Source organism: Rhinichthys klamathensis, unplaced genomic scaffold (assembly GCF_029890125.1).
Source record: "Rhinichthys klamathensis goyatoka isolate OS25496 unplaced genomic scaffold, OSU_Roscu_1.1 h1tg000661l_1, whole genome shotgun sequence".
Lineage (NCBI taxonomy): Eukaryota > Metazoa > Chordata > Actinopteri > Cypriniformes > Leuciscidae > Rhinichthys > Rhinichthys klamathensis.
In genome coordinates, this window is record NW_026607103.1 from 218,429 (window position 1) to 246,129 (window position 27,701).

General features: G+C 41.3%; 1 protein-coding gene across 1 annotated transcript in view; it reads left to right on the plus strand.

Annotated features, from left to right (window-relative positions):
* The window catches only part of chst3b (carbohydrate (chondroitin 6) sulfotransferase 3b), a 38,307-nt gene extending 29,698 nt beyond the window's left edge, over nt 1-8,609 (plus strand). The window contains exons 2-3 of the mRNA XM_056241672.1: nt 5,533-5,681; nt 6,087-8,609. Coding sequence (XP_056097647.1) covers nt 5,602-5,681; nt 6,087-7,323 — 1,317 coding nt within the window. The 5' untranslated portion in view covers nt 5,533-5,601 and the 3' untranslated portion in view covers nt 7,324-8,609. The remainder of the gene's footprint in view (nt 1-5,532; nt 5,682-6,086) is intronic.
* Nucleotides 8,610-27,701: the final 19,092 nt, after the last annotated feature.

Below are 27,701 nucleotides of genomic sequence, written 5' to 3' on the forward strand. Positions count from 1 at the left end.
GACCTTCCACATCTCCTGCCGCCGCAAGTTTCTTCTTCGTGGCCAAGAAAGACGGTGGTTTAAGACCATGCATTGATTACAGAGCCTTGAATCAAGTTACTGTGAAGTTTAGCTACCCTTTGCCTCTCATACCCGCTGCTCTCGAACAACTCAGAGAGGCAAAGATGTTCACCAAGCTTGACTTACAGAGTGCGTACAATCTAATCCGTATCAAAAGAGGAGATGAGTGGAAGACTGCTTTCATAACCCCTGCTGGCCACTACGAATATCTTGTCATGCCATATGGTTTGGTCAACGCTTCTTCCGTTTTCCAAAGTTTCATGGATGAGATCCTCAGAGACTTTCTAGGGAAGTTTGTTCTGGTCTATATCGATGACATCTTGATCTATTCCAAGAATCCAATCGAACACCAGAGACATGTGTCTCTAGTCCTACAACGTCTCAGAGAATTCACTCTGTTCCTGAAAGCTGAGAAGTGTACCTTTCATCAAAGCACCATCGACTTCCTGGGATACATACTCAGCGATCGAGGAGTGGAGATGGACCAACAAAAGACCGAGACCGTCCTGTCCTGGCCAACTCCCAAGTCCGTGAAGTAGCTTCAGAGATTCCTCGGGTTCGCCAACTTCTATAGGAGATTTATCAACCAGTACAGTCTTCTCACTTCTCCATTGACCTCCTTGCTAAAAGGAAAACCTAAGATCCTGCAGTGGAACCCCGAGGCTGAGAAAGCTTTTCATGCTCTGAAATCTGCCTTCACCAGTGCCCCTTTGCTTCACCATCCAGACCCTGAAAAACCATTCATGGTGGAAGTCGATGCCTCCACCACCGGGGTTGGAGGAATCCTGTCCCAATGTTCCGAGTTCTCCTCAAAGCCACTCCCTTGTGCATTCTTCTCCAAAAAGTTTTCTCCAGCAGAGGCAAACTACGATATTGGAAATCGAGAACTTCTCGCAGTAAAACTTGCCTTGGAAGAATGGCGACATTGGCTAGAGGGAGCCAAACACCCATTTCTAGTCCTAACCGATCATAAGAATCTCCAATACCTGAGAGATGCCAAGCGGTTAAATCCACGTCAGGCCCGATGGGCGTTATTCTTTACACGCTTTCATTTCAAGATTGCCTATCGTCCAGGATCCAAGAATACCCGTGCAGACGCTCTTTCCCGTATCCATGCCCCTGAGAGCCCTGTTGATCAACCTGAGACCATTCTACCCGAGAGGTTATTCGTAAATCCTATCCAGTGGGAAATAAACGAACAGCTTTAAGAATTGGCTCATCAGCAACCCAGAGTTCCCGGATGTCCTCCCGGGAAGATTCATGTCCCTGAAGAATTTCGCAACGCCTTGATTTCCTCAGCTCATTCTTCAGTGGCCACTGGACACCCAGGTATAACCAAGACCTTAGCCACACTTCAGGAGAAGTATTGGTGGGCTCACATGCGCCAAGATATCACTCAGTTCATTCAAGGTTGCATCCCATGTGCCATCTCCAAGGTCCCAAGAAATCTGCCAGTGGGGAAACTGGTCCCCTTGCCTATTCCAAATAGACCTTGGTCCCACATCGGAGTGGACTTTGTTACTGACCTTCCGATTTCTGACGGAAATACTTGCATCCTAGTAGCCATCGATCGTTTCACGAAAGCATGCAAGTTCATTCCATTAAAGGGACTTCCAACCGCCTTTGATACTGCTGAGCTTCTCATGGAACATGTCTTTCGAAATTTCGGTCTGCCAGAGGACATTGTCTCCGATCGAGGGCCACAGTTCATTTCCCGAGTCTGGCGATAATTTTTCACTCTCATGAATGTGACAGTGAGTCTGTCTTCCGGGTATCATCCACAAACCAATGGACAAACCGAGAGAAAGATCCAGGATCTAGGTCGGTTCTTGCGCACATTCTGCCACTCCAACCAGAACATCTGGAGTAGGTACCTCATCTGGGCAGAATATGCACAGAATTCCCTCCGACAAGCATCCACTCAATTGACTCCATTCCAATGTATCCTTGGTTACCAACCTCCGTTATTCCCATGGTCCGGTGAACCTTCAGAAGTGCCCGCGGTTAACAAATGGTTTGAGGAGAGCGAACAGGTCTGGAACCAAACTCATCAGCACATCCGACAAGCTGTGAATAGACAACAGCAGTTCGCTGACACCCGCCGAAGATCCACGCCAGAATACCAACCTGAGCAACTAGTCTGGCTTTCCACTCGAGATATCAAACTGCGCCAGTCATGTAAGAAATTAAATCCCAAGTACATCGGACCCTTTCCAATTGTCAAGCAAGTCAACCCAGTCACTTACCAGCTCCGGTTGCCCCCAGAATACCGTATCCATCCCACGTTTCACGTCTCACTTCTGAAACCCCATCATCCACAGATTCCCCAGTCAGTCAACGAGGTCGAACCCGAAGAAAACCCCCCGATACCACCCGTTGAACCCGAGCCCATCTACCTCATCAAGGAGATCTTGGACTCTCGACGTCGGGGAGGTCAGTTAGAATACCTCATTGATTGGGAGGGATATGGGCCAGAAGAGAGAAGTTGGGTACCTCGTAATGATGTTCTTGATCCCAGTCTGCTCCTAGAATTCCATGCTCAGCATCCCGAGAAACCTGCACCACGACCCAGAGGCAGACCCCCACGACGTCGAGGTCCAAGGTCCGCTGGCGCGGACTCTGGAGGGGGGGGGGTACTGTCAGGAGCCAATCAGATCCCTCACATGTCACCACGCAAAGATCACTGTCCCCAGATTACTGATCACCTGCACCTGTTTCCACTCAGCACTCACTTCCCAGCCAGCACAAAAGCACCCAATTCACTCCCAGTCATTGTCAAGCCTCCAACAGGAACGACCCTTACCAGTCACCACTTGTCTCACTCTGAGCCATCCTTCAGCAACGGACGTAAAGTATACTTACCTGAAAGAAACTAACCTTGTTGTCCTTGTTCTGATGTTCCCAGGATCCGCTCCATGACTCATGTTCTCCGTTTCCTGGAATCCGCCACGAGTCCCGTTTCCCACTGGATGAGCTGCAAGAGAAAGTGAAAGTATCACTGAACTGGTGAGCTCATTGTCAAGTGCACTTCAAAGGATCTACTCACCTGGAATCCTTCCTGAATCACGCCTATCCACGAACGATCTGAAAAGAGAGAAGAACTCAAGTTATTGATCTGTGTTACCCGCCACGTTATTCCTTAAGAAGAGGATTCACTCACCTGGATGCATTCCTGCCACATATATCCTCTTCGAGATCACCGTTGAACTCCCGAAACCCTGCATACTTACCTTTGAGTTAAATAAAGATACATTTATGTTTATCACTTACCTCTGTCTCCGAGCCTGAATCCTGACAGGCGCGTTACGAGCAGAGAGAGAGAGAGAGAGCGCCCCGGCCGCGCGCGCGCACTCTCACGTCTTCAAACAACACGAGCGCTGTCTTGCTCTCTCTCCCTCCCTCGATATTAATCAAAATCAATTGACGCGATAGTAAAAGGTCGGAAGACCGCAGTTTCACGTGGAGCATTTGGAGATTTTTAGAGATTAGAGACAGGCCTATACACTCAATGAACAACATCTCAACACTAAATTAATAAAGGCCTGTCTCATATAGACGCCTGTCTCAAATACAAGCCGGTGCAGTTCGACGATTTGGGTAAATAAAAGCCCAGGCTACTATTTGAAGTTTTACGGTATTTGCTTTGTTGTGCATTAGAACCACACCAGGCATTGTCCAATGCTGTAACTTTTTTACAGGAAAGCAAGAAGTTACAGCATTGTTTGATGTTCAGCAGATCAACAGCCTGAGCAAACCATCAGTTTAGTTCTAACACCCCCTTCTTGAAAAGGGTAAGGATACTTAATGTATCAAATAATGAGACCAAGTTTGATACTTGCATGTCTCGTCCATTTGCATTAAACTGTCCTGATGCAATTTGTTGAGGCTCCAGTTGATCTTTGCTGATGTGGTCTTGATGAGAGAGAACCAGTGGGACTCAGAGGATCTTTGGTGAATGGAAAGACAAGGCTGCAGCCTGTCACAAGCTTGGGGTCCTTGGGGGACTTCTAGTTCAGCATCATCTTCACGTTAAGACTTCTCAAGAAGGACCAAGAGAGTCAGAGAGCAACAGGCCAAGATGACCAGAGAGGACAAACAAAGAGACAAGAGGACAATATATAAAACAAGAGTCACTATTATTATTACTACTTTTTTGTCTTTTGCTTCCAGAGCAACATTTGTTGTGTAAGTCTTCTCTACTGCTGTGAATACATCTCAAAAAACACCTTAGCAACTACATATTCTGTCCATGTCTGGAGAGACATAATGACCTTAAATGAATTACCCGCTGTAACTACTGACAACATGTGTAAGAGAAAACACAAGCTACCAGACATGGACTATCCACAACTGCTACAATACTGTCTCTCAGCAGGTATTGATCAATCAAATAATAAATCTCATATACGTTTGATTCAGATTATGCCTTTGTGGGTATGAAGTGGGAAGTTTAATAACTCAAGATCAGCGTGGTATTACTGTGTTTGTCATAACTAATGTTGTTACAGCAGTGGCAAGGGTGAGGTGAGGGTCTAAAAGCAGCAGAAGTTCATTAAAGAAAAACATAAAGACAATCCAACCAGGGAGTGAGAACATAATCTGACCAGGACCAAGAATGCAAACAGCAAAGGCAACGACTGACTAAAACACAGGGTTATGCATAAATCAGGTAAACTAACATGAAGACAAAGAAAACAAGACACACTTGAGGGAACAATTGGCTGCTTCTCAATTCCAAGAGAGCACTTGCGTTCTCGTTGAGACTGGTCTTGCCAGGCGACCTCTAAAGAACGAACTCGGAGTCACTCGAGGACACAGAACGCATCTGTGTGAGAATCGAGATGTGCTGTGATCTTGCTGCTCAACTGATCATCTCACATAGAGTATTAACAACCAAAGCACAATAAATACAACATAACATCACAAACAAATGTCACAACCTATTAAACATTTATTTCATATTATTTTATGGCGTGTATTGATGAAATAAGTAGACTACGCATGACATATGCTTTGTCAATGTTAAGATTCTTTTTAATATGCCCAAAAAATACTGCAGTCTTTCAGGTCATCACTTTAGCCTATTAAAATTAAGCAAAACAGTAAATACTTAAAGCTTACAGGCTTCCGTACGTGGACAGCCCGGAGCGTCTACTGGGATTTTAAACGGTTCGATTCTCTCAAGTCTGCTTTCGATGCATCCTTGATATCAGGAACTCATCCGGGTTCTTTCATGCGTCCTCTGTATTTCCGTTCTTCAGTATTGGAATTGAACTTTGATAATGTAGTACCAGAACACAAGGACCCAAGATCGCTGAAGAACGCATACTGAAAAACAGCCATTAAGAACTAATCAGGGTTGCAATGGTAACAAACAAGGGAACAAGAGAACACAGAAACAATAGGAAAAGAAAATAACTCCAACCTTAAAGTCCTTCAATTATGACACATGTGTTGTGTGTTTTATTTCAGAGTCAGTTCAGAGAAGAAGATGGAATGATTTGAGAGTGATACACCTGCTGAACACAATCACACACAAGAATGCGCATTAAATATACCATTTCTGTCATCTTTATTGTGACTCTGGTCATCATAGAAAAGGAAAACAACATTATTTCAAAGTAGGTGCTTCTCGCAATATCCTCTATTTATTCTTCTGTATGTGTGAATAACAGTGAAAGAGCACTTTAAAATCAAAAGGGGTCTGGTGTTATTCATTTTTCAATTTCTATTGTTGGAGAAATTGTTTCTTTGAGAAGAGATGAAACATTAAAGAGATATTTCACCCAAAAATGATCATTCTGTCTCATCATGCGGTTCCAAACCCGTTTGACTTTCATTCTTTTTCATTCATTTCATTTTGAGGCTGTTGGGAACCAAACAATCTGGTTATCATATGGACAAAAAAAGTCATATATGCTTGGAAGGACATGAGGGAGAGTAAATGATGACAGAATGATCATTTTTGGGTGAACTGACCCTTTAGCTCTAATAGCAACTATCACGGTTTCTTCTGTCTCTTTCAGGGTGTCTGATAAACTGAGCACACAGCTAACCCCGGTTCTGCTCGGCCTGTCTCTGTCCGCTCCACACAACGCCTCGGCAGACCAACACGAGGATCGTCTTCTGGAGAACGCCTCGGTTGACCAACACGAGGATCGTCTTCTGGAGAACTCGACCTGGTCCATCCAGCAGAGCTTGTCTCCAGCGTCTGCATCAGGAGGACAGAAACACATTCTTCTGCTGGCCACCACTCGCACAGGCTCCTCTTTCGTTGGGGAGTTCTTCAACCAGCAGGGATCAAACATGTTTTACCTGTTCGAGCCGCTGTGGCATGTGGAGCGCATGCTATCGGTCGAGTCTGGCGGGACGAACGCCTCAGTCGCTGGGCCGGCGTATCGGGACGTTCTGCATCAGCTGTTCCTCTGTGAGTTCTCGCTGCTGGAGAGCTTCATCGAGCCGGCGCCGCAGGATCATGTGACGGCTTCGCTCTTCCGCCGCGAGTCCAGCCAGTCGCTGTGTGAGGATCCGGTCTGCACGCCATTCGTGAGGAAAACGTTCGAGCGCTACCACTGTCGCGTGCGGCGCTGCGGGCCGCTAAACCTTACGCTGGCCACTCAGTCCTGCAAGCAGAAGGAGCATCACGCCATTAAATCCGTCCGCGTGCGACAGCTAGAGACGCTACGTCCGCTAGCCGAGGATCCCAGACTCGACATGAAGTTCATCCAGCTGGTCAGGGACCCTCGCGCCGTTCTCGCCTCTCGAATGGTTGCCTTCTCCAGCAAGTACAAGATCTGGAAGAGGTGGGCCGTGGACGAAGACCTTCCAGTGGACGAGGACGAAGTGAGAAAACTCAAAGGAAACTGCGACAACATCCGTATGTCTGCTGAGATTGGACTCAAACAGCCACCATGGCTTCGCGGACGCTACATGCTAGTGCGCTACGAGGACATTGCACGATTCCCAATGCACAAAGCTACAGAGATGTACAGCTTTATAGGCATTCCCTTCACCGCAACGGTGGAAGAGTGGATCCTACACAATACTCAGGCATCTAAGGAGGTCAGTGGAGTTTATTCCACCCAGAAAAACTCCTCTGAACAGGTGGAGAAATGGAGGTTCAACATTCCCTTCAAACTGGTTCAGCTGGTGCAGAAAGTGTGCGGCCCCACCATGACTCTGTTTGGCTACAAGTTTGCGGAAAACAAAGACATGTTGATCGATAAATCAGTAAGCCTGATTGAAGAGAGAACATTCTTATGATACTACGCAGACTTCATGAAGAGGACTGCTGAGAGATTTGAGGATCAGGGCTTGACATTAACACCCACCAAATGCGGCTGGATTTCAGCAGTGGCGAGTAACGCAGTTACTCATACTAGACACTTTGGCGGGTTGAAAATGATATATAATAAATAGATTTTTGTCAAAAATATAGAATTCTCAATACATATCGATACTGAAATATCTGAAACTCTTCCAATACAAATTTTCGCCAGAATAGACACACGATACCAGCTGCGCTTTCTTGCTCTCTCGTCTCTCCGACAGCGAGTTACACACAAACCCGCCTCTCCTCACTCACTCGTTTCATTTGCTCCGGATGAATATTGTTGGTGTCACAGGGCTTGAATTTTGGCGTGGGATTGTGCATATTGCGCATACTTTGAATCATTCCCGCAGATTTTGTGCTCAGACCCAAGTAAGGATCCGTGCGTCAGGTCTTAAAGTACCTGCCATAAAGTCCACTGCAATTGACCGAAATTTCCGGCATTCTGTGTTTTCTCTGTTACACGATAGGGGGTGCTATTACACAACTTTTGAAAGAGTACTGAATCTTCGGATCAAAACACAGGCGAAGAAGAAGCAGAAACAAGCGATAGCATATGTAAGCAAATGCATTTGTGAAATAACGCGACCATCAACATTAAACAGCATATAAATCAAAACTTCCTAATGTTACTGAATGAAATGTCGACCCCGGACGAGATACAGGACTGTGAAGCTTTGAGGTGTTGATGGACTTGATCTACTCCATCTGTGTTTCATCATCGCTCTGAATCTGATCTGGATGGATTCTTTGACTAAAATTTGATTTTTACAGCTTTTTGCTCAAAATGTTGCTTTTTTTTATTAAACTTACCCACATTCAAGTGTTGATAAAAAAGGAATGCATGAAGCTAGAATAAAACATTTATTTTTTTTAAATATTCTTGGGGCAATGAAACTTGTGTGAAAATGGTCAAAAATGCTGGCGCTGGCTGGCAACTTTTTTTACAAAATGTTGGCAGGGAAAGAGCTTATATACCTTTTGCCAAATTATGAGTTCATATTAAAAAATATATGTATGCCAGTTTCCCCCATAGTATCGATGTCAAAATGGTGGCCGGTGAAAATGCCTAGTGGCCAGTAACTTTGGAAAACCACTAGCCACAGTGGCTGGTGAGCAAAAAAGTTAATGTCAAGCCCTGTTGGGGATGTTTGTGACATTATTGAAACATTATGCGAAAAATGTATTACATAACTTCCTTAAGCAGTACTGAACAATGAAATATTATTTATTTTTTTGACTGATTGCTAAGTCAAAAGTGATGTACCCATGTTATTTTTTGTTTGTTAAAAATGCATAGTTAGAAATGATAATTGAGTTGAAGTGAGGGATTGCCTTGAGACATATAGCAAGTCTTTTCAACTGTATATACTGTATGTGTGTTTGTTCTGAGGGAAATGAGCCAACAGATGTTTCTGGGCTGGTTTTGTGTCTTCAGATATTCTTTCCTTCTATCCACTGCTGAGATATCAAAGACACAAGGATTTAAATGAATAATTTCCTAATTATATTTATACTCTGTCAGGCCAGTTTGTTATTAAGAACATAGAGTCTCTTGTAATACAACTTTACAATTTCCCTTAAGAGATTAATAAAATTCTTATATAATAATCTTACCTTATCCTAAATTCTTGATGTGTTTTCTGTCGTGAAGATTTTATCAAACAAATAATAAACATTGGTTACTATACTTTGAGTGGTAGCTGAAAGTCCTAACATAAGGGACGTGTGAACTAAGATCTCTTTCAGTGCTGTTGCAAAAGAATACTTGAACCCAATAATGCCAGAACTGTTTTCTCCACAGAGTTTTTAAGTTGCATCTAAATCTGTAAGTACTAATTAGTGTCTAGAGTCCAGGAATACACATAAACCTCAGGGATGGCCCTGAAACACTTAGTAGTATGGCACTGCCAAACTCTCTTTTTCATTGTATCTGTGCTCTAGGTCTGCCAAACTCCTGTCCCGTCCCGTCATCTGCTAGCACTTAGCACCGGCCTTCGAGGAGGAAGAACCTGCTTCTGTAGAAGCTAATCAGCTGTTTATTACTGTGCGTCTGCTATTTAGAGCGCCAGTGAAACTCTAACATGCTCATTTACGCAGAACCCCTCCTATATGTGGTACAGACGATCTTCTCAAACTGACCTCACCCTGCCACCCACACGCAGATTTCAGAGGAATGGCCCCATGCCTCCATTCACTCACATCAAGTTGAACATTTAAGCTCCTTGTGTGGAGATGCAAGCTTAGGTACAACATACACAATCTCTTTTGCTTTTGATCTATAGCTTATGTGACAAAATATATGTGCATCTTGCATCAAGGAATTTATAATGACATTTTAAGCTTCATGAGGTCTAAGGGCCCGGCGTGGTTCATGTGGGCTGTGTGCAAAGGGTGGAGCATGTGTATATGGTCAGAGCAAATATAGAATAGCACAACCGCTCTCCACAGTCTCAGAGGAACCTTTTTTCCTTGCTAGTAAACGAGGCCATTAAGCATCCAGACCACCACATCAGATAAGAAGAGAGCTGCAATATAAACCCCTTTGACAACATTGTGTCAGTGCACTGAAAAAACTCTTATATATTATTCCACATTACTGAATCTACTTATACCAACAAAACTAATGTTTGTTGGTTAAATAAGGTTGAAATAGCTAACTTTTGCATGTTACCAGTTTTTACGATATTGTGTCGTTCAGGCAAATCAGTTTTTCCAAATGCTGCCCTTTAAGTGTAACATTACATTTTTATGATTAATCCGATTGTAATAATTAAAATTTGATCTGCTCCTGTTTTTAATTACCATTGATACTTTTACATTTAATCATTCAGCAAATTATTTTATCCTAAACGAATTACAAATGAGGAAGATAGCATGCAATTTGATAGAAAAGTCACTCTATTCTTTGTACACAATGTCAAGATAGAAGTAAAATCAAGATTACTAAAAGAACCTAGAGAGGTGAACCTCAGAAATGAAGAGGGAGACCTTGGTTAATGGTTGATGGGAATTTGAACAAAAAAGTGAAGAAAAGGCAACTGTTATTCTGTCACAGACTCGGAGTACTTGCATCCTTGTGAGACCATAGCCATAACTGACTCATTTACAACTAAGGGGAATAATTCATGAAAGACAGTATTTGTCAGATAATTAATAACCAATATGCTCTGTGTTATAAAGCACAATAGAAGGGAACAGATCCAACCATGTTGTAAGGATTCACATAGAACAGCTGTAAGAGCTACAGTCGAGTTTCACTCATTCCCACATTGGTCCTCAGTTGTGCAGTGAGTGACGTCAAACCGCAGGACCGGCCCGCGTCTGAGAATGAGCGTCTCTCCCCCGAGAGAGAAAATAGCCACAAGTACCTGAGCTTGACTGAGTATATAAACAATACTATTGATTCACCTGGTTTTATAAGAGTTTCCCTCAGGTTAAAACATCCCCTTCATAAAGTTTTAACCAAAGGAATGAAAAGCCCTAAAGCAGCAAAAAAGAAATGACAGGGATCAGACTTGAAAACCACAAATGTTTTTTTGTTCAGACATCTCAAGGAATTTTTTTAGCTGCCTCCTTTTCTCTGTCTGTCTTTTTGCTCAGAATAGATTTAGCTGCAAACATTTCACATTCCTTTGTGTGTGTGGCAAATGCCATGCCACTGGTTGGTGTGTTAGTGGCTACTTCATGCCCAAAGTTATCAGTTATTGTAACTCGCAGTTTAGAATATTTTTTAAAGCACATGCAGGAAAAACCCAACCTCTCCCTGCAAAGTATTTAATCTGCAGTTTGTTTGTTCCATCAGTGTATTGTACTATCTTTGAGCTCCTGAAGAGTTTTGCAGGGTCAGTGTCATAAGTTTCTTATCAAAGTTTCTAAATTACTCAATGTGATGAACTATGAGAGTTTTTAAATGTTTTTGTACTGAACCAACACACACATTATTCATTCCCTTATTGCTACTCCAACAAAGTTTGTGTAAAGAGAATTTTTTTTCCTGATTAATTGCTTTGATCTGAAGTTAACTACTCAATGCTTACTTAAAGTCCCCCTGCAGTCAATAGTTTTATCCCTTAAAACTCATCTTCGATCACCAAAATGACTGACAAAAAAATTCCATTGAAAATTATTTTCTCATGCCTTAAAATAGCTTGAATGTAACTCTACACCCTTGCTTCATTTATACGCGGATTCATGAATATGCAAATAAGCCCCGCCTCCACTCACTCACATCAGCTCAGAATACCTGATCCACTCGCTCAACTTTACTGTCGTAAACGCTGCTCGATGGGAAGTGGAAATACTGCTTTAATTCAGCCATATATGTTTGAACCAGAAACTGAACCTGAAACTCAGAAGAAGAAGTGGAAGAGTGAATTATACAGGGTCGTCTACAAAGTCGATGTATCAGAATGGTAATGCGTTTTATCTATCGCTCTTTACAACGTTGGACACATAATGGTAATTAATATGATTAGCTTTTTGCTTGATTACTATCAAAATGCTAATAATGTGTTGCAGACAGCTGCCTTCTAAAAATCAGTATTTTTAGAAACACTTTGAACAACTCAGAACGTCAGTGGAGAAAGGCATATAGTTCATCATAACATCGTAATATACATCATATTCATAATTCACCCGCTATATTGCTAAATGTACCCGATTTTTCATATCAACAGAAACATATACTGGGATAATAACCTGCTTTTCTTGAGACTCCCCTGCTTCAGAGAATGAGAATAGTTAATGATATGCTAAAGCCCCGCCCCCCTCGCGACGGGATTGGTTACAACATGCTTGTGACGTCCAGAAGAACAGGGGCAATTTCAAATCGCGTTTTTGTTAAACTGCAGTTTTAAGGAGAAAAAATATCAGCAATGGCGTTCACTGATGAATTTGCACATGGTTTGTCTTAAAGCATATTTAAAACACCACATAAACATATAAACAACATTAAAAATGAGATTTTCATCAGAGAGAAATCATTGTCATCTGATGTCCTGCATCACATGATTCTCACAAGGCTCTGAAGTCTGAATATGTCATTTTGCTGCTGTGATTTGCTTCAGTGTCTTCAACACTGTGCCACATGCAACCTGAAGACCTCACGGAGAAGGGACTAAAGTTATTAAACTGGATATGTCCGAGTCTCATTAAACCCTCTCATTTAGTACTTTAGTCCTTATTTTAAACTCAAGAGCAGGCACGGCTGTGGTATGTGTCAGACGTACTAGACACTAGACAGACACAATGAACTTCATCCATCTTGTTTTCGCTTTCACTTCCGTTCTCACACATTGTATCATTACACAACACATGAACACAACAAGGGTCATTTGTAATTAGAATGTGCAAGTCTTCCGGAGTCATCCTTTTATTTTTAGCTGTACAAAACTGCTCGTTATGCTGCTTGACATTGCAACTCATGAAAGGCAATCTAATGGGTTTACCTGATCTTTTCAGTTTTGTAATTTAAGTTCATTTTTAATGAATTTTAATACTTATAAATGTTTAATATAAAAAAATGAGAATGATATTTCACTCATCTGATTGACCTAGTTTTCTAACCCGTGCCTAATAACACACAAAACAAGCATGTCTCATTAATTAAAGAACACAAATATTTCATATTTAATGGTATTTAATAATTTGTTATTCGTTTTCATTGCATAAATCATTTTGACCAGCAGGCCATCTTGTGGCCATTCTGAGAACTTTGCAACAGTGAATTATTTTGTGAAGCATTTGGTTCAATTGATTCAGAGTTTAGAAAAGCTTTGTTTCTCCCATAACTACGCTATATAGTAATATTCTAGTGATTAGGACCTGCTGGACCCAGTTAAAAACCCAGAACAACTTCTGAAATTAAATGTTTCTGTGCAGTTGGGCATCATGGGTAGGGTGGGGGAAACCAAGTGGAGGATGAAGGGGATCATTTGTTGTTTTAAAATTGAACAGTTGTTCAAAGGTTAAATATGTACAGTTTACATGATTGTTAAATATATATTATATTAAAAATAATATATATAAAATAATTTATATTGATTAGGGGAAATACAAAAATCTAAGAAATTTGCGGTTCATTTGTTTGGTGAAGTTTATTTGGGGTTACCTACTTGAGTATTAGTCTAATGGTTGTGCCCATGGGTATAGATGTTCACAGTTTGACTGCATTTTTCAGTAGTTGAAAGAGGTTTCTGGATGAGACTGATTGAAAGCAGATGGATTTTTATTTGGAAAAGTTAATCAAAAGGTATTTATTTACACTCTATCTTCATTTTTCTTTGGAATATTTGCCCTGTTTTTGTATATTTGAAACTATTTTTGTTTTTCAACTATTCTGAAACCTCTAACCAATGCAATGTATGTATTTTGGGGGACCCTAACCCTAATGGTGTGTTCACACCGAACGCGAATTTACGCGAGTAGATTACATACAAAGTCAATGCAAAGACGCGAATAGACGCATCATTCGCGCCGGGCGTTGCGAATGACGCGAATTGGGCGACGCGTTTGCCGCGAATGTCTTCCATGCAAGTTGAAAAATTTGAACTCGAGCGAATGTTCAAGCGTCTAACTAGACGCGATAGACGCGTATTTGACGCTCTATTCGCGTTCGGAGCGCAATCCTGGGGGCAGCTCTTCCTTAGACCAAAAGCCAGGGACTAGTAACAGCAACATCTTCATTACTGGTAAATGAGTTTTAAATTACCAGCCATTTGGATTATAGGCATACTTAATATTTATCAGTTGAAATGACTATCTTGCTACACTGTAAATAATTTGTTGCTGCATTAGATTGAGTAGTGATGAATTGCTTTGACTTGTGAAGGTGAAAACTGCCTAACTTAATGTAAAAATATTTTGCAATATGTTATTGATCACATTTTTTTTTTCTAGTGTAGTTCATTGTAATGCCATTGTGTTCCCCTCTTTTGTGCAGTTTTACATAATACACCAACACTTTTACCTGTTCCCAAGGAAGTGGTGGCTGAAATATGTGCAGTAAGTGGACTTTTTCTAACTTTACATCAAAAGGAAAGAAAGTGCAACACTTTGTAATACCCATTTCAGTTAAAAGTCTCTCAGAAAAACGCACGAAAAGGATTTCACACCAATCTTTGTCACAATACTTTCTGGTGCTATCCACCCGTCCTTTTCCAGAAAACATGACAGCTTGGTGAGACCTGCTCTTACAAGAGCATTTCTCATTGAAACAGAGTTTAAACTTTTCACAGACAGCACAGGGTTATAAATGATGGGTTCTTCTTTACCCCAAAAACCAAAGACAGACCCTTGTTTTCGAGAGTTTGAAAAAACTTTCCAAACTCTAAGCATCGTCTTATAAAACGGCGTTAAACCAGTCAACTCCACTCCATCAAGATCCATTAGAAAGAGGTGCCGATCAAGTCCCAGCTGTCCTCCTTTTCTCAACAATCCACGGGCCACATCTGTCCAGCTGATGTGCCTGTTATACAGCAGTCTTTGAGCAGCCTGTAGTCTAAAAGCAGCAACTCTGCATTCAATGTCAATGAGTCCTTGTCCTCCTTCACAGGTCGGTAGATACAGGACAGCTCCCCTCAGCCAGTGCTGCCCTGACCAAAAAAAGTTAACCAGTTGTCTTTGGATGTCTTTGATGAGATTACAGGGAGGGTCCAAAACGGCCATTTTATGCCACAATGAAGACGCAATAAGATTATTCACGATCAAGACTCTTCCCCTGTACGATAGTCGAGGAAGTAGCCATTTCCATTTGGACAAACGTACACAGGTATTTTCTATTATTCCATCCCAATTTTTAGTCTTAAACAATTCTGAACCTAAAAAAAACCCCTAAAAATTTAAAACCATCTCTACTCCATTCAACATTTCCAGGCAATGCTGGTATAGAGCCTGTGGTTCCGCACCATAGAGCTTCGCTTTTCCCCCAGTTTATTTTGGATGAAGAAGCCTTTTCATAACACTGAATACAACTTAATATACTTTGTATATCTTCTTTATCCTTGATTATCACAGTGAGGTCATCAGCATAAGCAGAAAGTTTCATTGGTTTATTAAACGTTCCTTCAATATGTAAACCTTTTAAAGAAGTTCTTAATTTACACAATAGTGGTTCGATCACTAAACTGTAGAGCTGGCCCGAAAGAGGGCAACCCTGCCTTATTCCCCTTCGGACTTTAATAGGCATGCTTAACCCTCCAGGCACTTTCACCATGCATTCGGCTTTTTCATAAAGTAATCTAATCCATGAAATAAAAACATTCCCAAAACCATATTCACTTAAAACATCAAATAGATAAGAATGATCCACTCTGTCGAAAGCCTTTTCTTGATCTAGGGATAATATTCCTAAATCAGTATTGTTGGACATTGAATAATCAATAATGTCTCTTATAAGAAATAAATTATCTCTAATGCACCTGTTTTTTATGCAATATGACTGGTCTGTATGAATTAATACGCCCATATATTCATTCAATCTACTAGAGATACACTTTGAGAAAATCTTATAATCGGTTGTCAATAACGCTACAGGGCTCCAATTTTTAAGCAAAGTGAGATCACCTTTTTTTGGTAACAGAGACAGAATTGCTCTTCTGCAACTAGTAGGTAAAACTCCAGTTTGTATTGAAAATAAAATCATTTCATAGTAATCTTTCCCAATAATTCCCCAAAACTGTTTGAAAAATTCAGAGGGAAGACCATCTAATCCAGGGGATTTTCCTATTGATAATTCTTGTACGGCTTTGGTTACTTCTTGAAAGCTTAAAATACAATCCAAATCTTCCTTATGCTCTGGTGTAAGTTTTGGGATTAAGTCAAAAAGTTCAGTTTTGCTATCCAAGTCCGTCATTTCCATGTCATACAGCTTAGAATAAAAATCAACAACAAATTTACTGATTTCAGATGGATCATGAAATAAATCACCACTATCATTCCTTAAACACAGCATTTGTTTCTCTTGACACACTTTTCGTTCTAAATTAAAAAAGAACGATGTTGGTCCATCAATATCTCTAATATGAGAAAAACGAGCTCTGACAAGAGCTCCCTTTACTTTTTCATGTTATTGTCATAATGTGGGTCTTGTGTCCTGTCATGTTTAGTGTCATTAGTGTCTTGTCATTAGTTATCCCAGGTGTTTCTTGTTATCCACGCCCCCTTGTTATCCTGTCTGCTCGTTTGTCTCTGATTATTTAAGCCCTGTGTTTCTGCCCTGTCTTTGTCAGTTATTGAATGAATGTATTTACGTACCACGAGTGTCTTGTCTGTTCTGAGTTTAGTCTGCATTATTAAAGTCTACTGCTGCATTTAGATCCGACTACCGCCTTTGCTTCCACGCAATTCATGACAGTAATAAGTTTTCTAACTGTAGTTTTTTTTCACATATAACATTTTGTAATTGATTCTCATGTCTTTCCATCATTTTATTTTCAATTTCAAGAATCTCATTTTCAAGTTCTTTAATCATTTTTCCATTCTTTTTGAGGAATAACAAGTATATTGTTGGCAAAAAAACCTTTAATTTGGGTTTTTCCAACTTCCCACCACTGTATAACATCTCTAAAGTCATGTTTATGCATCTGCCTTGTCTGCCAAAATAAATTAAAATTTGTACAAAAAACTGCATCTTGTAACAGCTTCTTGTTAAAATGCCAGTATGAACCCACTTTTTGTTGTTTTGACAATATACACTGCGAAGTACACTGCGAAGTACTTCCGGTGGCGCTGCTCTGCTTGCGACCCGGGCACGCTGTCTACAGCGATCTTCGTTTCGTTTTGTTTGTTGTTTGCGTTGGTTTATATGTTTGTGAATGTGTTGCTGCGCTGTGTGAAGCCAACATGTCAAGATTCATCCATTACATATATCTTTTGTTGATCATTGTCGGACTATGTGCACCATGCCAAACTCATTCAGCGGGCATTCAGGCCCAGCGTCTTACTATTTACACCCGAGATGTGCTGCTGGCACTCCGGTCGTCCAATTTTCCACCTGTGGATTTACCAGCCTGCGTGAGCGCTCGGACAGCGCGGTCGAGGAAAAGGGCTCGGCGCGGTGGAGCGCGTCAGCGTCTACGACGGAGAGGCAGCAGGCCTCCTCTACCTTCAATGATACTATGCAACGCAAGATCACTTCGAGCTAAAATAGACGAACTTCGGATTAATACCAGGACATGCTCTGAGTATCGCACCTCAAGTTTAATAGTGATCACGGAAACGTGGTTACACCGAGATATCCAAAACTCCCTGGTTGACATCGATGGATTTTCACTTGTCAGGGCAGACAGGACTGAACAATCCGGAAAAACAAGAGGTGGCGGTATGGCTGTGTATGTAAGTAACAACTGGTGCAAACAGTACACAGTTAGGGAAACACTTTGCTGTCCGGATGTTGAGATTTTGCATTTGACTATGAGACCGTTTTACCTCCCAAAGGAGTTTGGAAGTGTGGCCGTGTGCGTTGTGTACATTCCCCCAAGCGGGAATGCAGCTAGGGCCGCAGCTCGCATTGCTGACTGTGTACACCAAGAACTGCAGCGCGCTCCGGGCGCCCCGTGTTCGTAATGGGCGACTTCAACCACTGTAAACTTGAAATAGCACTCCCTGGATTAGGACAATATAGCAAGTGTAGCACACGTGGAAATAAGACTCTTGACAAATGTTATGGCAACGTCAAAAATGCCTATGTAGCCAAACCAAAAGCACCATTGGCCAATTCAGACCACAACGCGATTCACTAAATTCCCATCTACAAAACCATGCTGAAACGCAGTAAGCCACAAGTGAAAACAGTCACCGTGTGGTCTGATGAGGGGATAGAAACACTAAAAGGATGCTTCTTGTGTACAGATTGGAGTGTGTTCCACGACACAGATATTGATGTCACAACAGACACAATCACAGGCTATATAAATTATTGTATAGATAGCGTCCTTACAAAGAAAGAGGTTGTGGTTTATCCAAACAATAAGCCTTACATAACCAAGGATATAAAAGACTGCAAAAATCGAAAAAAGGCAGCTTTCAGAAATAAAGATAGAACTGGGCTAAAAGTGGTACAAAAGGAACTGAACCAACTGCTTAATAAAGCCAGGAAACAGCAAAAGGAAGTAATTGAGAGCCACTTCACAACCATGAATTCGAAAAAACTCTGGGACTCAATGAAAGCCATCACTAACATGGCACCAAGCAAGGTACATATAACCACAACAGATGACCGGATGAAAGCTAATGAACTTAATGACTTTTACCTCAGATTTCAAACTCAGGATTTTAGCAATGAATGCATTAGTATCCTAAACTCCATCAGCACGGATTTGAACATAGGTTGCAGATACAGTCACTGTTCCAGCATCAGTGTACTAGGAAGGCTAAGGGTCCAGATGGAATCTCTGCTCGCTTACTGAAAACATGTGCGGTTGAGCTTGTTCCAGCATGGTGCCCTATCTTTCAGCGATCACTTGACTCCCACATCATCCCAGCTCTATGGAAAAAGACTGTTATCATTCCAGTCCCAAAGAAACCTTGTCCCAAGGAGAACAATGATTTTAGACCAGTAGCATTGACATCCATTGTAATGAAATGTTTTGAGAAATATATGGTGTCTCTTCTAAAAACTGAGGTCAATAAAAGGTTAGATCCCTGGCAGTTTGCCTATAAACGGGGTAGGAGTACAGGGGGTAGTTCGGCATTCAACACGATTCAGCCAGTTATTTTACTTGAGACACTTAAAAATATGGGTGTAAGCTCTTTTATCGTTGAATGGTATTACTCATTTTTAACTAATAGGACACAATATGTTAAAGTACACCAGGCAGTCTTAGACCCCAAATCCATCAGCACAGGGGCACCACAGGGTTGTGTGAGTTCCCCTGTCCTTTTTACTATTTATACCAATGAATGTGTGAGTAAACATCCACACAATTACATTGTTAAATTCTCTGACGATACTGCTATCCTTAGCTTATTGTATCGAGACCAAGACACAGTCTCCTAGCATTCAGAAATAAAACAGTTTGTGGACTGGTGTGATGCTCACCATTTGATGGTTAACGTCACTAAAACAGAGGAGATGATATTTGACCCAAGATCAATCTGTGAACCTAATCCTGTACTTATTCACAATACACCAATACACCAGGTTACGTCATATAAATATCTGGGTGTTTTTATTGATTGTTCCCTTACCTGGCACATTCATGTTGAAAATCTTTGCACCAGGTTGCAACAAAGGATGTACTTTTTAAGAAGGCTAAGATTGTATGGTGTCAATAGCAAACTCCCGTTTCTGTTTTTTAAAATGATTTTAGAGAGTGTGATACGTTATAGCATGCAGACCTGGTATGGTAATCTTTCAGTTCAGTTTAAATCCAAGTTGGGGCGCCTGATCAGTACAGCTTTTAGAATTGTAGGTTACCAAGAACAGTGCTACCTACAGTCATTGTACGAAAAATCTGTGCACAGGGAGACACATAAGATTCTGGATGACCCAACCCACATTCTCAATAAGGAACTAAAGTTGTTACCCTCAGGTAAACGATTTAGAATGCCGAAATGCAGGTTAAAGAGGTATAAAAACTCATTCATGCCAGCTTCCATTAAGATGCTAAACAGTAACAAATGACTGCTACCTACTTGTACACTTTTTTTATTCCCATTGTGTTGTGCACCGTTTTCACGGTGCAGTGTAATGAGGCATGTTGCATGTTTGTATTGTCTATACTTCGTGTATGTTTTATGCGGTTTGTTGTAAGTGTGTGTCGCAGTGATTGTAGCCCAAGACAAATTTCGCCTCTGGGGGACATTAAAGTATATTTTATCTTTATCTTTTATCTTTATCTTATAATATACAATCTATTGTAATCATTTTATGATCTGAAATGATATTAGGGATAATATTGGCATTACAGACTCTATTCCTTGAGTTGTTTGAAATATAAAACTTGTCTAATCTTGCAGCATGAACCGTTCCTTCTGAAACCTTCACCCAAGTATACTGTTTTAAAGAGAGGTTTTCAGTTCTCCATATATCATTTAACTCAAATTTCTTGATAATATTTGCCAAAACAGAGGAAGACTGATGGTGTGTTTCTTCATGATTTCTATCCATATTAAAATCTAAAGTACAATTAAAATCCCCTCCCATAATCACAATGTCATTTGATTTTTAATGTTTTTAAAACTTCTTCAATTTTCTTAAAAAGAACACTTCTCTCAGATCCTTTATTATTTGCGTAAATATTCACAAAATATGAACTCTTTACATGATTCGGTTCCGGCTGAAGTAGAGCCCGGGCAGATGGGTGACAGTCAGAGGTCACCGCTCTAGTCGCGGATCAAAGAACCACTCTTCCGTTCCGATTCCCATTACAAATCGATTTGCCCCACTCAGTGAAACACCCACTGAGAATTCTGTTGATTGTGCCCTGGTAATTGGTGATTCGATCACACGGAACGTGAAAATAAAGACACCAGCCACCATAGTCACATGTTTGCCGGGAGCCAGAGCGCCTGACATCAAAGCAAATTTAACCCTTGTGTTTTGTTCGATTTCTGTGTACACCCCTTATGGACCGGGTCAAATTGACCCTAATTGGACTCAATACAATTCCTCAAAAATCACACTATGAAAAACAACAAAGATTTAGATACAAACTGTAAACTTTTAATATCAACATTTGTCAAACATTACAAAAACATTATATCTGAAAATATGATTTATGAAAATGTTTTTAAAACATTTTTTAAAACAGTTTTGTTTTGACAAAATTGGAAAATAAACAGTATACTGATTTTTTTTGCATATATTTTTTTTTGTACTTTTTTTTTTATTTTTTATTTTTTTACATTTTATGCTTTGAACATCGTAACTGAACAAAAAAAATTGCTGTATAATGAAAATTTTTCATTTTCCTAAGTTAACTTTACCTAGTTTCCTAAGACCTATTTTCCTAGTTTCATTATTCACTCACTGGGAAGTGAGAAACCAAACATAACAAAAACATACATCAAATAAATGTTTTTTATTTATTTTTGGCTCTGTGAAGCTGCCTTTGAAAATCCTACATAAAAGTTTTGGTTAAAAACTAGGTATTTTAGATATTTTGAATATTGAAATGAGAGCTTATTTTACTATATGTGTCTGACAAAGATTTTCATCTGTAATTTGCAAATAATTCTGAACACTGTAATTTTAGCTTTTTCAAGTGTGTTTGGTTAGGGTTAGAGCACTTTTAGATACACTTGCACGTTAGAACTGGAGTTGAAGTGCCCTGACATACAGAAAATAAATGTTTTTATTTTGTGTCTGTACAGTTGCTTTTGAATGGCTGTCTATGAGGGTCAAATTGACCCGCGAACATCACGAACGTAACAGTAATTTTGTTTGTATATGTCAAAACACATCAGCATGTTGAAACTTTGCATGCATGTTCATCATGATAAATGAGAAAAAGTCACAAAATATCAAGAAAAAAAACAAAGGTTAACCAGTATTTCCAACAACTTGAAAATCGAAACGGGTCAAATTGACCCGCAACATAACACAAGGGTTAAAAGTGCTGGCTAATGCTAATCGTAAATTCTCTAAGATCATTATTCATGTCGGTACTAATGATGTTCGACTCCGCCAGTCGGAGATCACCAAAATTAATATTAAAGAGGTGTGTGAACTCGCAAGTACGATGTCAGGCACTGTAATTTGCTCTGGCCCCCTTCCTGTACGCAGGAGTGATGAGATAGTTAGCCGATTGGCCTCACTGAATGGTTGGCTGTCGAAGTGGTGTCCGCAGAATAATATAAAATTCATAGACAATTGGAAAAGTTTTTGGGGCAAGCCTGATCTGTTGTAAAGAGTTGGTATTCATCCCTCCTGGGATGGTGCTGCTCTTCTCTCTAGTAATATGGCACATAGTCTTAGAGATAAAACATGACAATCTGGGGCTCAGGTCAGGAAGCAGACAGACTGGCTAAACCGACCGTCTGCTAGCGGCCTCACGTCACCAAGGTCAGATAAAGCCTCTTTCACCTAGATATCATCATATAGAGACTGTGTCTGTTCCCCGAATTTGGAAATCTAAAAAACGTCAGGTTAAAAATGTAATTGATGTTCAACAAATACAGATGAGCAAATGATAAAGCTTGGGTTGCTGAATATTCGATCCCTTACTTCAAAATCACTCATAGTTAATGATATGATTTCAGATTATAATCTAGATGTGCTGTGTTTGACAGAAACCTGGCTAAAACCAAACGATTACATTATTTTAAATGAGTCAACCCCACAAGATTACAGTTATAAAAATGAACCTCGTCTGAAAGGCAAAGGGGGAGGTGTTGCTGTAATTTATAGTAATATTTTCAAAACCACTAAGAAATGTAGCTTTAAATATACTTCTTTTGAAGTATTGGTGCTTAATGTAAAAATATATAGTGAAAACGATAAATCACATTTGAGAATTCTGCTGGCTACTGTGTACAGGGCACCATAAAGATTTTATCAAAGAATTTGCGGACTTTCTATCAGATTTAGTATTGGCTGCAGATAAAGTACTAATTGTTGGTGATTTTAATATACATGTAGATAATGAAAAAGATGCTTTGGGATTGGCATTTAAAGACATTGTAAACTCAATTGGAGTTAGACAACACGTGTCGGGACCTACTCATTGTCGTAATCATACTCTAGATCTAATATTATCACATGGAATAGATGTTGATGCTGTTGAAATTCTGCAGCAGAGCGATGACATCTCAGATCATTATCTAGTCTCATGTAAATTACATTTAGCCAAGGCTGCAAAGCCGACTCCGTGTTATAAATACGTTTGACCTATAACTTCTGCCACTAAAGATTGCTTTATCAATAATCTTCCTAATCAGTTTCATCATCTCAGCATCCCGGATAGCTTAGAAGAACTTGATATTGCAACAGAAACGTTTAACTCTCTCTTTTCCAGCACTTTAGACGCAGTTGCTCCGTTGCGCTTAAAGAAGATTAAAGAAAATAGTCCAACGCCGTGGTACAGCGAGCACACTCAGGCCCTTAAGAGAGCAGCCAGAAAAATGGAGCGCAACTGGAAGAAAACTTAACTAGAGGTATTTCGGATTTCGTGGAAAGAGAGCTCGATTGCTTACAGAGAGGCTTTCACGAGTTCACACTTACAAATGATCAGAGAATAGATGGTTATGCGTATTTGGCGTGCTGTCCGGGGGGAGGGCTCCGAGCTCGGAAATTGGGCCCGAACCCAGAGTACTCCCCCCGTATCTCTGTTTAGGAAGATAACTAGGCAAGTGTGAGGAGATGGGGTGGTGGAGGGATGCTGAAAACTGTCGAGGAATATGGGTGAGTCGACTGAGTATATTTATAGGCTTTACTCGTGCTGATTGAGTGGACCTGTTGATTACTGATTGCTGACAGCTGGCTGGAATGACTTGATTGTTTGATCATTAGAACGTGTTCCTCCCGAACCTTGTTAATAAAACATCAATTCACGAGTTCACACTTACAAATGATCAGAGAATAGATGGTTATGCGTATTTGGCGTGCTGTCCGGGGGGAGGGCTCCGAGCTCGGAAATTGGGCCCGAACCCAGAGTACTCCCCATAAAGCAAAGTGAATAAAGGACAGCCGCCTGCTTAAAGACCCCCCGAAAAGAGCGCAGAGATTGGCGGGCTGGCATTTCAAGGAGAGCCTGGTTGTTTGGCTGGGAGAGCTCTCGCAGCGTCCGACGGGAGTTCAATGCTTACGGTGTCGGACGGGTAAGTATGGATGTTCGAACGGGAGGGTTCTTGTGGCAATGGTCACGGCATCGGAAAGGGTAAGCCTCATCAGTCAGGAAAGAGAAAAACATAGATGCTTGACTGGGAGGGTTTGGCTACGTCCTCTGGGAGATCAATACTCGCTAGACAGAGGAGGAGGAGATGAAGATGCTTGACCTGGGGATAGACATGTGCCGGTATTCGGTAATGCGATAAATTGCAGTAATGAATATGCACGATATTGTTATCGCGGGCACTTCAAAATACCGTGAAAAATAATAGATTCGAATTTAGACTTTTAGAACGCGCATTACCTTATTTTCCATCAACCGCTTAAACACTGCGTATGCTGCGCGAAACACGTACGCACTCTGATGTAAACAATCCCCACATGTATAAGCACTGTGTGCATGCGGCGCAGTGCGCACTCTAGTCTAATGTAAACAATCCTCACATGGAGTAGAAGCATGGCGGAATGAGGAACGCAGCCGACGGCAGGGCTGCCAACTCTCACGCATTCAGCTTGAGACTCAAGCGCCTTTCAGACAGGACGCGGAACACGCGCGGGGACGTGGTCGACCAAAGCACGCCGGGGTCAAAGTTCAAAATAGTTCAACTTTTTATTTGCAAAATAGCAAATCGCGTTGTATCTGAAGGGCAACGTTGAACCCAGCGGCCAGCGCCGCGCATTCCGCGTCCTGTCTGAAAGGCACTTTACGCAATTGACACTTTTCACACGCTCTGACACAGAGAAAAATCGCGGAGCAAAGAGGACACTGACACTGACAGACTAGACAGAGCAGGTTACTTTTGATATGAAAAAAACAACAACCATTCAGCTCTTAGGTTCTGTCCATTGTGACAGATCGCTGCGCCTCAGTTCAAGTAAACCGATCATCTGTTACTTTTTATTTAAAGATACAGTACAGCGAGGAGTATTTAGCTAAATATGTGCACTATATTACATATTTATTATATGTTTACTTGTCATTGCATAATTGTTATTACAATGAAAACCGCATTGTATTTCATTTCTCTCTGTATGTTTACAGCATGTGAGATTTTTTTTTTTTGAGAAAAATTAACATGCAGACTGTAGCCTACCTAATATTTATCCAAATGAGTCAATATTGAATTAAATTGAAATCAAATCCAAGAATTTAATTGAATAATACAAACAGTATAGCCTACCAGTCATTGTACCATGTAAACATTGTTACATGTTGTCACTAAACTTAATAAAATTGTTTAGTTACCATATGTTTTGAAAATCACAATTACACATTGTGATGCAAGTTGTTGTTTTTTTTAGATACCCACAATCCATCTGTTTCTCTTGAGCAATTAAAATATCGTGATAATACCGTATACCGTGATAAAAGCTCAATCAATTAACCGCAGCATGAAAATTTGATACCGGCACATGCCTACCTGGGGAACTCTCGCTGTGTCCGCTGGGAGATCAATACTCGCTGGACGGAGAAAGAGAAGATATAAATACTCGACCGGGAAGGCTGTCTCTGGGTCCGCTGGGAGATCAATACTCGCTGGACGGAAAAAGAGAAGAAATAAATACTCGACCGGGAAGGCTCTCGCTGTGTCCGCTGGGAGATCAATACTCGCTGGACGGAGAAAAGAGAAGACATGGATGCTTGACCTGGAAGGCTCTCGCTGTGTCCGCTGGGAGATCAATACTCGCTGGACGGAGAAAGAGAAGACATGGATGCTCGACCGGGAAGGCTCTCGCTGTGTCCGCTGGGAGATCAATACTCGCTGGACGGAGAAAGAGAAGACATGGATGCTCGACCGGGAAGGCTCTCGCTGTGTCCGCTGGGAGATCAATACTCGCTGGACGGAGAAAAGAGAAGACATGGATGCTCGACCGGGAAGGCTCTCGCTGTGTCCGCTGGGAGATCAATACTCGCTGGACGGAGAAAGAGAAGACATGGATGCTCGACCGGGAAGGCTCTCGCTGTGTCCGCTGGGAGATCAATACTCGCTGGACGGAGAAAAGAGAAGACATGGACGCTTGACCTGGAAGGCTCTCGCTGTGTCCGCTGGGAGATCAATACTCGCTGGATGGAGAAAGAGAAGACATGGATACTCGGAAATTATTATTATTATTATTATTTATTTTTTATTTTTTTTTATTTTTATTTTTAACCGATGAGGATTTGGTGGGCTTTTTTGATATGGAAACGATTAGTTCTGATGTAGGTTTGGAACGCGTCTGAGGACCATCTTCCAAGCGCTTGGATCTGCTGTTGGGAGAGGCCTTTTTGGGCTGCTGAGGTTGCTACCCCGATGCGGAAGGAATGGCTGGAGAAATTCTCTGCTGGGATGCCTGATAGTTGGAGAACAGATTTTAGGTGTTTTTGGAACCAAAAGCGTGTCACGGGTTTGTTAGAGTCGTCTATGAACAGGGGTTCGAGATGGGATTTAGCATGAGAGTTTCTCAGTTGGAGGTATGCTAGTATAGTTTGGAAAGGTTGAATTGGTGACGAGAGGTTGAAAATATATATGAAGTGGCCTTTTTTGGTTTGGTCTGTTTTGCTTTGTTTGATCAGAAAAGAGATAGTTTCGCTGTCAAGCACTGAAAGATCTGAGATGTTTGGATGGATTTTTGGGTCGAATCTGGAAGTGACAGCCAGTTCAGAGCATCTTAGGAAACCAAAAAAAAAGCTAGAATAAACATGGCGTCGAGTGTGCGAGAGGTATTAAGGGATCGGTAGCCTGAGCGGAGGGTATGAATGCATTTAGTAAGAATATCTAACGTTATGGGTTGTCTGGTGTCCGGGCGGGTGGGCTGGGATCGTTGGATGCCTTTAATTAAGAGGGAGGTTTGTGAATTATTTATCTCCGGTGAGGGAGCGCCGTGAATCAATTTGTGGAAAAAATTGGATGCCGCTTAAGTAACTTTTGATGGACCCGACTTGGAGGCTCTTAACGCTGTTAAGGTAAGAGATAAAGGAGGGAATTGTAAGGAGGGAAAAATCAGGGAATGGCGTGTTGTAAGAAAGGTGGAAGGCTTTAAAACATCTCCACGCGGTCACATAGGATTGGAGAGTTCTGGGGGAAACTGCTTGGAGAATGGTGTCGAGCGATATGTTGAGGGGGGATTTTTGCGGGTGGGTTATGGGAATATTAATTCCGAATAATGAGGTACTGGAGTTGGTAGCTTGTCTGCCTCTGGAGCCAGCATCCTGAATTTCTGAAACATAAAGCGAGACAGAGTCAGCAATTTGGTTTTTTGACCCGGGGATGTGTTTAGCAATTAAGATAAATTGATCACATGCTGAAATCCAGATTAGACGTCTTAGAAGTGGCATCAGTGCGGGTGAATGGGAACGGCCTTTATTAATGCACTGGACTGTAGCTTCATTGTCACAATGCACTACGACACTGCTAGCAGTCCATTCTTTCCCCCACAGGAAGGCTGCTACTACGAGAGGGTAGAGCTCGAATAATGCGGAGGACTGTAGCGTGTCCTGTATTTGGGGGGGCCACGTAGACGCGAACCAGCGTCCTTGGCAGAACCCCCCAAAGCCGA